We start from the raw sequence: 13,411 nt of genomic DNA, 5'->3' as shown, positions 1-13,411 counted from the left end.
TTTTTTGACGTTTAAAAAACAGCTGATTTTTGGTGGAGATGTGTGGTTTTGGAGAGTACCAGGGGTGTGATGAGTGACTGTGTTTACACGGGGACTTTGGGGTGAGATTTGAAGGTATATTTTGTCATTGGAGGATATCTCATCTTATTCGCCCTGTTTCATTTGAGTTGGTAGACTACTTATGAGTAGATGATTCGTAGATCAGTACAACAAACAAATAAAACAATAGCTTCTATAAATTGATATCTAGTATGCAGCTGATGCAAAATTTCGTTAACAAAATCTTGAACGAAATTAAATTTGTTTTGTTTTTGCTTTAAAACTTATTTTCTGATGTTTTTTCTTGAATTTTTTGATTTTGTTACTTTGCTATAATACCCTATAGTATTTTTTTTGTTAACATGATGTTGACTTTGGAGACTTCAATGTTTTTCGTTTCGCTTCAGCTGCGTACTAGGCTTAAATTGCTTATAAAAGTTCGAACTTATTTAACAACTTCTAATAGGTTGTTTAAGTACTGTTAGAGAAACTTTACCGAAGAAAGCTTATTTTTCAGATTTGCTTCTATTAGGGCCAATTTTTCAATACTCAGATAAACCTCAGTTAGAGCTTATTCCTAGAAATACAAGTTTTTTTTGATATTGACATTTGGAATTTTTTGTTCTTCTGATAGTCTAACTGAAGATTGAAAAATCAGGGCTTAATGAACTTATAGAAGCCTTAAAGAAATTGCCAAGTTTTGTATTTGTTTTTTGGTGTTGACAGAATGGCTCAGAAATTTTTTGTTTTGAATAAACTAACTCGGACTTATTTTCGTTTCGACATTGAGTAATATTGCTCGGACATTTTTCTGCTATTTGCAGTAGGTAAAGCCTGGTACGCTGTTCGCGCTAAATTTTAGCTGAGATAAAATTCCCATACAAGTTATCGATAATTTGTATGGGATCCATTTTAGCTGAAGCCTGGTACGCAGCTCGCGCTAAATTTTAGCTCCCATACAAATTATCGAAAAATTTTATCTGAGCTAAAATGGATCCCATACAAATAATTAAATAAATAAAAACTTTTATTGTGTTTGTTGTTGTTTTTTATTTTAAATAAGACTTGTATTAAAAAGATATATTAAAAGCTCTTCTGAAACTATCTGTCAAAGCTCGAAGCTTCGGTAGAGCTTCTGTAATGCTTCATTTAAGCTTCTTATAGACCTTATAAGTGCTTTGTTATAAAGGGTCCAACTTGTATAACGTTCTCCATTTTTCATGCCCAACAACCTTACTAAATTTTAGCTTCTGTAATACCTTTACCGAAGCTGAAATGTTAGCTGGGAAGCTTCAGGTGAAGAATGTTTGAAGTTAAACTTCTTTTTCGGCATTTGTACAGAGTGTTAATTTTTTACAAGAATGTCAAAGCAAAAAACATGTTCTTTATCAATTCAAATTGTATAAAATGGTGAATCGATTCATCGGTTGTGAGCACATTTCAACTTTACCAACTACCAATCCAACATATAAATAAAAACTCTCCAAATCTACCGGCACCCTGTATCTTCCTGACAGATATCTGTAAAATTTGAAAATTCTGTTTTCTCTTTCACACACAACTAGCTGACTCTTTTTAGTTTTCCCGTTTTATTTTTCAACCACAATTTTTTTTCTACTACAAATTTTCATTCTGAATTTTTATCAGCACTTCATCTTCATATTTCAGTTGGAAAATTAAAGTTCTCCTTATTGGAGGTGTTGTGTCGGTGACACTTCGTCGCAGGTCGATTTTTTACCTCATTTTATACAATTTTGTTCATTTATTTTCAACAATAAATAAATATTTATTTTGTTGTATTTTCTTATCTTTAAATACGTTCTACTCGTGGTGTTTATTATATTTGCTTTTGTGATTTATTTTCTTTAAAAACGAAGAAATCTTGGAGAAAGAAATCCCAAAATAGAAATTAATCAAAACAATAATTACTTTTGTTTTGTGTGATTAAAGAAGCTCTACGATGCAGGCAATTATGCACATGTCACTGATTTTTTAAGGTTTTTAATTTGTTTATCAAGTTTCAACACAATTTAAGAAAAAAAAAAAAAACACTTGAAAAAGATGTGGTTCACAATTAAGGTGGGTTATGGGTAAACTTTTGTTATCATTCATTAAACCTTAGCTAATCAAATATAACAAACCAGTGTAAAAAAAAAATACCTACACATTTTTTTCTATTGCAGTGTCACTGACTGATGTTCCGACTAGCCAACACACCGAGTCTATTTTTAGATTTTTGTTTATTTTTTGCATCCCACAAAGAAACACTTTCAATCAAAATCCACTTGTTGAATATAAATAGCTGCTGCCTGTTGAATTTGTAATTGTAATAAAATTTTGTATAGGCAATCGGCAGTTAACTCTCATTTTTCACACAGCAGTTCCCTTAAACTAAAACAATTTTAATTTGTATTGTTTATGGTTTGCTTAGAGAAGATAAGAACAAGGTGTGAAATGATATTAAAATCTTCTAGATTACATTATTTAAGTCGAATTGAAGGTGTTGTGATTCAAAAAAACACATGCTAATTTGTTTTTATTAGACCTAAATACATTATTCTGTTTTGTGTAATTTTGTATTTAGCAGTAATAAATAAACCCAAATGTTAATTATTATTGTAATTATCTATTATCTTGTAGAATCTAGATAGTGCAATAAGATTGTTCATAGATAACACATTTGTAGGTATTTGGGGTAGGTAGGCAACTTCATATTTGTTTTCCAAAATCAAGGTTTATTATGCAGATAATCTTTGTTAAGGATTCACCTGAATACCGAAAAAATAAGATAAGTAGCTTCAAAGCTCTATTCAATGTTTAATTGTTTATGTTCTTAAAATCAGCTCTTCAAGAACTACTTTTTGGTTTTTGACATTGTACAAATTCCAATTTTGTCCTTACTGTGTGCAAAAAATACCTAGAAATATAAATCAAAAACACCTATATGGGTCAAAATCATGGAGGTGGAAAATTTGATGTCCAGGCATTTTTTTAAATCAAAATAACATTTATTTAAAGTTTTTTTTCTCATTTACCATTTAAAATAGTAGGCACGCATATACGAATATATTTGTTTCGGTTAGAAAAGTTAAAATTTCTTTTTTATTCCATTTTATATACCCAAAAACACATTAAAGTCAATTATTTTTAAGTATTTCTTTTCTAAATACTACATATACACAATACTTTTTATAAATTGGTACATCTCTTACAAAAAAATTAAGTTTTGTTATTTTTTATACATTAATAAAAGTTGTCCCAAGAAAAATGACGCATAAAAGCAAAATTGCTTAATGTATCAATATTTTAATCATCTAACTTACAAATTCTGCTGCAAGCAGTTTTTAAAATTGATTTTATATAGATTTATTATTCCACGCTTATTTTTATGGATAAATATATAAAATATATGTAAGAAGTTAGTTTTAGTTTCATTTTTAAGTAGCGTACATCAATTAACCGTCATTCCGGGAACGCTTGTTTTGGGGTATAGTTAGATTGAAATTGAAATTTTTTGGTGATATTATAATCGAATATCGAGGCCACTGCAATATAATCTCAAAAATATTTCATTTAACTTTGTGACATAAAAAATAAAAATAAATTAAGGTCAAAACGTCATTTCCGGGAACGTCATTTCCGGGAACATCATTTCCGGGAACGCTCTTAGAATCTGAATAAATAATGCAGTCTAACACTCATAATTTTGCATTTTTTGGGTATTTTTATTCAGGAGTCTATCTAAGTATGGCTGTAATATACACTTTTATCAAAAAAGTTACAAGAAAACAAAAGAAAAAATTACTTATGGCCTAAGTGTTACGGACGTGCATAAAAGCATTTTTTTTTGTAGAAATCGGTTTCTGTCCCAAGAAATAAAGTAATAGTACCTGGGTGACCGAGCTTTGCTCGGTATCCTAAATTGTTATAACATTCAGTGAAATGTAAACAGCAATTTTTTGGAGTGGGTTTACTGGTTGAACAGAATGAAAATTCGCTTGTGGCAAAGAAAAACGCCGTTGTACAAGATGAAAAATAAAATCGCTCAAAATCTAGAAAATATGAACAGAATATGTGGCGCACTAAAATGTCAAACCCGTTGACAAAAAAAAATTATTTGAACTGAGCAACCACATTAGAAAAGTCAAAAGTCATTGCGCTTGTAGCTTGAAGTAAAAGTCGACTCGACTTGTACCACAGCGAATTTCCTTGCCACATCCACAGCTACGTATTCTGGCACCAAGACACAGCCACAGCTACATCATTCTGTTCTACCAGTTAAGTTTGCAATGACCAGTTTTTTCACGGGTTACAAAACATCACATTCCCACTTTATAATCCAGTTTATTTAAGTTTGAATATACGATCAGCAATGAATAGAAGGGTTACAGGAATCTGCATTATCGAAAATGCTTATAGCAATGAGATCCTTTTTTGTTCAAATTTTAATTTACGTGTCAGAAAGTTTGGGATGGTGAATATAAAGTTAATCTTTTTATCAAGTTTAGCCTTGTCGGCAAAGCTTAGTATGAAGAAATACTATTTTTATCCCTGTCTCTGTTTTATTCTGTATCAGTGGATGCTTTACTGCTTTCTATATTTACTTATACAGGGTGTCCCAAAAGTAATGGATCAAACGAAATATGCTGATTGGGGAACTTAAGGGCTCTCAGAATTTGGAACCTTGTTCATCCCAAATCCTTACGGTTTTCGATTTAAGGCAATTCTTGTGAAATTTCGAAAAATCCCTACTTTGCAACAGTATTTTGCTTCCTGCGCCCATTATTGATATATTTTTTTTTTTTTAATTCTTTTACGAAAACATTTGCCAAGTAATTAGGAACAATTAATTAATCAAAATATTTTTTATTCGATATGCCATTTCGGTGCAAATTAACTAACAGTTTCAAGTTTTATAAAAAATGTGAGAATGGTTTATTATTTTAAAAAGTTGCCCAGTTATTGTAGTTTTCAAAAAAGTATAAAAGTTTTCTAAGTTGCAGTTAGATATCGCAAAATATTACAATTTGAATTCAACAAAACAGGGTTTTTCAGAACAAAAAACAAGCAACTGAAAAAAACTAATATAAGAGAGGACCAAACCCTCAAAATTTCATCAAAATCTTTAAAGTTGTTACCAAAAAAAAAATTCTATGTTAAAAAAGTGGGCGTGGCAGTGGGCGGATTTTTCCAAAAATACTTCCAAAACTTTTTACTCGCTTAGATAAACAAACCCTGAAAATGTCATCGAAATCGTGAGAGCCGTTTCCGAAAGAAACTTATATGTTAAAAAAGTGGGCGTGGCAGTGGGTGGATTTTTCCAACAAAAAATTTCCAAAACTTTTTACTTTCTTAGACGATCAAACCCTGAAAATTTCATCGAAATCGTTATAGCCGTTTCCGAAAAAACATATATTTTAAAAAAAGTGGGCGTGTCAGTGGGCGGATTTTTCAAAAAAAACTTCCAAAACTTTTTACTCACTTAGATAAACAAACTCTGAAAATTTCATGGAAATCGTTAGAGCCGTTCCCGAAAAAACTTATATGTTCAAAAAGTGGGCGTGGCAGTGGGCGGATTTTTCCAAAAATACTTCCAAAACTTTTTACTCGCTTAGATGAACAAACCCTGAAAATTTCATCGAAATCGTTAGAGCCGTTTCCGAGATCCCAATTTTATATATATTTATATATATATATATATATATATAAACAATTTTAGCTCGTTTAAAGTTATAAGATAGGTAGGTCGTTTCAAATCAAAAGTCCTGACTAAGAGTTTATTTTCTCCCTTCCAATAAAATTGAGAACAAATAAACAAAAAACTCAATTTTATTGGCTCATTGCGACAAATCAACTCAAAAATAACAACAAATCATGCTTGTTTGAATGAAAGAAATGCTAGAGAAAAAAATAAGCAAACGAAAAATCTGAATTTGTTTATTAATGATTTCTATGGTGACGACTCCAAAATAATTGAAAAATAAAAATAAGATATTTACTGCCCAATTATACAAATGAAAAGATGTGAATAGAATTTTAAGTTATGAATTGCCATCATATAAACTGGACATTTCTGGTCCATCTTCACCTTGTCCTATAACAATATCTTCGGCAAAGTTATCCCAACTGCCTTCAAATGATAAATAATTAAATAATTGTATATTTTTTTGTATTGTCCGCCGATATAGAGTGATGCAAGCCCGGGAGACTTGCCTCCGCTTTCTGAGGCTTACCCAGTGAATCTCACAGACAGATCAATTAATTAAAATAGGGATATCAAGAACTGTTCTTCATTATTTTATCGTAATTTTAGAAAAAGTTCAGCTGCTTCATAAATGCTTCCTTCCAGTAAGCGAATGAGTTTTTTTTCATTTTTGCTCAATTTTCCATGGGACTTTTGATTTGAAACGACCTATATTTCATTTATTTATGACCTTAATATAATAGTATATCATTCACATTGATACTATTTCTAGACCCCTAAAGTCGTTTTGAAGAGATTACCATCGTTTCCGGGAACGTTTTTCTAGTACTAATTTTTGGGGTTTTGCGGTAAATTGAAAATTATACATTTTTGTGCTCTGCCCGTTCATGAACCGACAAATTATGGCTTAAGCGAACATTTGAGCATGAAATTTTTATCATAAAACAAAGTTGATTTTTTAAGAATTCGGTCATCGAAATTTCCCACCTCCATGATTTTGACCCATATGACCTATAACCACGTTTTTTATCAATTCCTAAAAACAGACCATAAAGTGATTTTTTGTGGGATGGCCTTCCATTCCTTCTTCAGTGTCCTTTAAAAGTTACAATACAAAAAATATATACAATTTATTATTTAAAAATGAAGTAGATGTAACAGTTAACTTTGAACTCATTTTTTAACAAGACACGATCTAAAAACAAACAAAAAAATTGCACCATATTGACTCATGTATGTATATTTAGCACCCATTCGTTTTGCCAAACTTTTTTCTGTCAATTTAGATTTTCAGAAAATCGACTTTTGACCAGGTTTTCACTGCAAATACTCCTATGTGCGGTGTCATGAAACCGCACTACACCTATACAACACTCTTCTCAATAAAACTCCCAGCGAAATGCGTTCGGGAAAAGGGCTCCCAATCAAAAAGCTTAGGAAAAATTTAAGCTTTTTTCGATTTTTTATCAATATTATCGACAAGGGAACAAAAACAAATATCTGCATTCCAAACACTAAAAAGAAGTTTTTGTTTACTGTTATGAGTTCGCAGTGAACGTGCCTATGCATTTAGATATTAAAATTGCAAAACTTATTTTTTTGGATTTTCGAGAAAAAATCAACATTAACCCCATGCCGAAAAAAAATGCATTTTTTGAATTTTCTTCCAAATCCATTGAGTGAGACATAAAAAGAAAGGTCTCTTTAAGTTCTATTCATAAATGAAAACCATTAGTTTCTTTGAGGTCTGTTTCCTGAGATATCTCCAATCAAACTTATTTTGTCTTTCTTTCTTTTTCTAACATTCCGTAACCAATATCTTACGATCCGTTAGGGAGTTTAGAGTGAAAATAGAGATTGTTTTACTTTCTGACACATTTATTCTGCATTTTACGATTCAAAGTAACGACTTTTTTCATCTCTTATCATGATATAACTCGAAAAATAAAAGAGACTGCAAAAGTTGTTTTAGTTTTGGCCAACCTAAAATGGAATTGAATTTAATTAGATTTTAAAAATTTCCGAATTCATTCAATTTCAACAAAAGTTTTTATTGAATAATCAAACTTACAAAAAGAGGACATTAAAATTCTTTGAAATTAAAAAATGTCGTATCAATTTTATTAAAAAAATCCAAAAATTTTTAGTAAAAAATTAAAAAAAAAAACAACGACAACGATTTAGAATTTTTTTTACTACAAAAACGATTGGCTACAACGATTTTGAATTTTTTTCTACAAATGCATCTTAATAAAATAAATCAAATTTCATACGCGATATCTCAAGGAATTTGCATTAAGGAAGCGACTTAAACCCTTTTCTCTTTTTTATAGTCCTTGACTTTCTGTTTGAAGGTAAAATAACGGATGCAAAAGTGAATCAGTGGCCTGATTACGGAATACGAACTCGATCGTTTAAGATTCGATATCTCCCTTTCGACTCGCGTCGAATATCTTAATTATGAAATTCGAAAGCGAATAATTAGGCCACAGTTATTCTTTGCTGGCGAATTTAAAATCCCAATTTCTTTTTCTTTCTACAAGTACTTGACGGAAGACAACAGAACCCGCATTAGCGCGAAAAAGACAATGCTATCCATTTTCTAAAAACAGGGCGATTTTGGATATTTATTGGAATGGAGAGTTCGAATCGACTACTAAACTTTAGTACACTTAATCCGGTAAACTTTCTTCAATTGAAAATCTTTAAACCATGCAATTGAAATCAGGCACAAGATGTCGTTTTTCGGATGTGTAGTTTGAGTATCACTTTTGTGAGCTCGTCGATACATATGAATGAAAAAAGAATTACATAATTCAATTCCCAATTGCAGCTTGACTCTTAAAACTGATATGAACTACAAGTAAGATTTTTCTCCTGATACGTACATATGTACATAATGTACGCCTTTGTTTCTTTAAACAAACGAAAATAACAAAAATCAATCTTATTTAGCTTTAAAAATTACTAAGCAAATCCAAAACAGACTGTCTTTGTTGACAACAAACAAAGCTAAACTAAAATCAATATTTTCTTAAATCCTCACATTTAACCCCAAGAATTTTTTTGTTTTCTAGTTTTTAATTTATTTTTAACTAAAATCCATTTTGACTAAATCAAACAAGTAGCACAAAGAAAAAAAGAATGTGTTATATTGATAACACACACCTTTTTTCTTCTCTTCATGCCCACACCTGTTTACCAAACAAATATTTAACATAGAAATTATGACTTTATCCACTCACAAAAGTGTACACAAATTAGCGACTATAAAAAAAAATGTCACTTTCATGAGTCGCATTCAGTTCAATAACCAATTTAACGGATATTAATTTGGATCAATTATTATTATTATCAGTTTAGCTTTTTTTTGATGAGGGGAGCTATTTTTGATGCTTGTTTACTGGTTAGATTAGTTAAGGTTGCACTTTAATTTGAATATTAGATATTGACTTGTTGGATTTGTTTTTTTTTTTTATAGTCACTTAATAGAGGAATAATTCTATGGTTATGCATTTGTTGTACTATAATCGAAAATGTAGTACCCGAAGAAGACACTCAACCCGAGCAACAACCTGAACAAAAAGAACCTCAATCGCCATCATCTACCTCATCATCAACACAAAATCCCATCGACAAGGCAGACGATTTTAGAAAAGCCTGTTTCTATGCCGAACCAGATCTATGCCAGCAATATGACAATGAGACTTCGGCAGATTCATGTCCATGTCGCCTCCATCCCGAAATGCCAAATTCATGGGTCTGCTGTAACGTAACTGATTTCTATGCGTTTTCATCGTCATGCAAAAGCAATGGTTGGGTCAATCTGCATATGCGAAATGCGACTCTTAAATGGATTGATATATCACACTCGACTTTCCAAAAGCTCACCTCATTGTCAATTACTGATGGTAATATTCCAAAAATTACCAACGCAATGTCTCGTGCCTCATACGTGAAATGTCTTAATGTTTCAAATAACAATTTGTCGGAAATAAATTCACGTGCCTTTATAAGCTTGCAAAACTTTCAAGTGCTCGACATTTCGAGTAATAATCTGTCGTTGATTCCAAAATTGAATTCTCATCATAATTTAACTGTGGATATAAGGTAACACTTACTACTGTTTATTTAATTTGTTAATTATGTGATAATTTTTATATTCTTTTTTATTTTCAAGTAACAACAAACGATTATTATGTAATTCTTTGCTTGACTCAATTGTTCGTGGTTCTTTTAAATTTGTTGGACCTGATACAACTTATTGTCTATGGAATCAAACATACAATTGGTTTAATTCTACAGATTATATGCCCATTCGACAGCTAGAACGTTGGAAAAGATTACATTCAGAATGTCCAAAGATACCTGGCTATGGTAATTGTACATGTGACGCTGAACAAATGGCTTTTTCGGTATGTATACATTTTTTTTAAGTCAATAATTGTTTTCAAAATAACCAAGTGTGCAAATATTAAATTTTGTATTGTTTACCAATTACATTAATTAATTAACTGTGGTATTTGTTTTACTCTATACTCAATTATTGCAACATAATGCCTTGAAGATCTCTTTGTTTGTATTTTTTCGAGGAATGATAACATTCATTTGATATTATAAAAAAAAAATAAGTTTAACTTAGTATTATTTGGTCAAATGAAACTCCACTTTTTGAGCTTAGTAACCCAGTGTTGCACTGGAACTGTATTGTTAGCTTTTTAAAGCATATTTGTTTACAAAGCTTTATATTGTAGTATCTAGTCAAATTGTATTTTTGAATTTTCTAGGGTAATTGATTTCAATGCGAATAGGTTTTTCAATAAATTTTATTCAACGAAAAAAATAAAAAAGGATGATCTCCGACATTTTTATGATTTCGATTGGGACTACAACTATCCCACTACAATACTTCCTTTTCGGATGCCAATTCAGAAGAAGGGTGACATCAGAGATCCTAAAAACTAAAGCGGAATATCGTTTTTAAATTCTTACTAAAGACTCAATTGCCAATTTCAAAGAAGTTTTCGTTAAGGATATTCTTCAGTGCATAACCTCTGTGTACTTCGATCAAATTAAAAAAGCTATATTACTATATTTTGTCGATTTCGATGCAGCTTTTGATTACATCAATTGAAATTTATGCACTTTATTATATTAACTCTTTAACTAAATAGTTTCAATTAATTTTTTTTCACAATTATGGAAAACTCTTAGCAATAAACAACAGCATATATTACCAATATAAAGGAAAAATCAAATCTGGAGTTCGCTGAGAAACTCCGCCGGTGGTAATAGTGCAGCAGATGTAGTTCTTGACTGCTTACCTGTAGGTGTGGGTTATGGCCCTACCTTAGGCAGTATTCTTTTATTTTTCCCCCAGCTTGAACGCCACCCGTGGGATAATATAATTATTCTCAATTTACTGTACTAACAAAAACTCTATCCTATCTATCTATCCTATCTTTCTATTCCTTCTAACTAGTGTCGTGCAATATGCATTTAAATGACCTAAGGTCTTACAAGCATATAATTAGAATATTCCTTCTTGCGTGACCTTTTTAGTTTTTGTGGGCTATAGGTCTTTTCTTGACTGATTGAAATAAGAACGAACTCAAGAAAAGACCCACAAAATCTAGTAGGATTAATTATATATAGAAATATTATTATTATGTATATAAACGGATCAAAGGAACCAGTGAGCATTAGAATGTCCCGTGAGTCTATTTTATCGTAAGAGGTCCCAAAAGTTGCGTATTGAAGAGAAGACTCTGAGGGTATACTTACTTTTTAATATCGAGATAACTTTTGGGCCTCTACCAGCGATTATATAAATTACATATTTTTATCCTTTAAAGACTTTTAAAGCCCGAAAAATTATGTTCAAATTAAAAAGTAAGATCATATTAAAAGCTACTCGTTAATAGGTACGCAACTAATCATCATAAAATGACGGAACTCAATTTAATTTTTTTTTTTTTTTAGTTAAAAGCTAAATTATTGAATCAGGCAAAACATTAAAGTAAAGTTATTAAATTGAGTTAATAATTATTCTTAAGAAATTTTTTAATATACATAATATCTCACTTTTCAATACATTTTCTTGAGATGGATCTTAAGAATGTATACTGAAAAGTGAGATGCAGCTTAATCTCATTCTTTTTGTATATGCGCCATTATTTTATTTTTGGTAAAATTGCATTTATTTTTTTTTTTTCTGAAGCAAATAGACAATTCAAACAAAATCAAACAAATCGTTCCCGTGATGAGTTTCAAAAATTTACATCGTCTAAGCTCTAATATTGAAAAAGTCGATTATTTTTTCACGCTTCTAAAAAAATCATTTTTACGAGCAGCGATTAAAAAAAAGTAACTGTAACAAATTTAATAATTTTTTTTTTTACTTTAGGGCAAGTATTAACCTTAATTTTCCAATAGTTTTCATTACCTTATCCTTTTATTTACAAAAAAAAAATTCCGTAAGCTTTTTGATTGGGGGCCCTTCTCTCCAGCAAAGTTCTTAGGGAGTTTTCATTCAGAATAGGGCTGATTGTGTCTTATAAATTGTGTTAACTTTGACACAAAATATTTAATTTTTTTTTTATAATTTCTAGACGAAAAATGACGAGCCTCATCTCCTATTCACTGCTAAAGTTGACTGCTCAAACTTGGGTTTGATAGAATTGCCACCAAATTTACCCGATAATACAATATCTTTGAATGTTTCAAATAACAATGTAAGTAATATCAAATAAAATTGTTTGGATAACTTATAAATACGATTATAAATTTTTTATTTTGTTTAGATAACAAGTATTGGTCATCATTTTCATTCGAATCCAACGTACAGAAATATTAACAAGTTTGACGCTGATCAAAACCAAATATCATCTATGTACGAACTAGAGGGAACAAAGTTTATGGAAGTTTTTCAAAAGTTTTACTTAAGAAAGAATGCAATTAATAAGGTTGGTATACTTTTTCTGTCTCTAAACGAATAAGTATGTAAATTTCTATTTCTTCAGATTCCCGAATATCTACTGTCTAATGCTTTGGAAAATAATCCAAACGGTCGTGCAATATACCTTGGTGGCAATGAAATAAATTGTGATTGCAATTCGGCAAAAGTGCTTAAAGTAATAAAATATACAAAGCTTTCAAAACAAAAATGTTAAACTCACATTCTTATTTACAGCTTTGGCTCTTGGCTCGACATGCAAATATTCCAGATTACAATTATATTCTCTGTCGTAATATGAAACAGCGAGTAATTGATTTACAAGAAATCAAACTTTGCCAATCTCCGCATGATTGGACAGACTATATTTACTATCTCATAACCTTGGAAGTTATTTTACTTGTCGCTCTTATCATGAAAGTATCATATGATTATTGGGTTTTCAAAACAGCCGGTTATTTGCCATGGCCAGCAAGTAAAATGCCCAAACTTCCATGTGATTGGCTTTGTGAATCGTAAATTTAAACATAACATAATTAAATATCTTAGATGTATGTCCTCGAAATTGTGATGTTAACTGACAAGTGCCTTTTGAAATATATTGTTGTAGTTTTTAAGTAAATGTTTTTTAGACTGTGTAACAATTTAAGTGTCAAATATTTGTTATTGGTATAAGAAATACATATTTATATTTATTGGTATATACAATTATA

At 30.5% G+C, this 13,411-nt stretch overlaps 1 protein-coding gene across 1 annotated transcript; it reads left to right on the top strand.

Moving 5' to 3' along the window:
* Nucleotides 1–1,678: 1,678 nt before the first annotated feature.
* On the top strand, nt 1,679–13,409 carry LOC129910061 (protein halfway). Its single transcript, XM_055987309.1, has 7 exons — nt 1,679–2,118; nt 9,225–9,853; nt 9,924–10,158; nt 12,355–12,477; nt 12,547–12,708; nt 12,766–12,876; nt 12,936–13,409. Exons 1-7 carry the CDS (start codon nt 2,101–2,103, stop codon nt 13,215–13,217), a joined length of 1,560 nt encoding a protein of 519 aa, XP_055843284.1. The 5' UTR covers nt 1,679–2,100; the 3' UTR covers nt 13,218–13,409.
* The last annotated feature ends 2 nt before the right edge of the window (nt 13,410–13,411 follow it).

This window comes from Episyrphus balteatus, chromosome 2 (genome assembly GCF_945859705.1).
Source record: "Episyrphus balteatus chromosome 2, idEpiBalt1.1, whole genome shotgun sequence".
Lineage (NCBI taxonomy): Eukaryota > Metazoa > Arthropoda > Insecta > Diptera > Syrphidae > Episyrphus > Episyrphus balteatus.
This window is presented reverse-complemented; position numbering and strand designations above follow the sequence as displayed.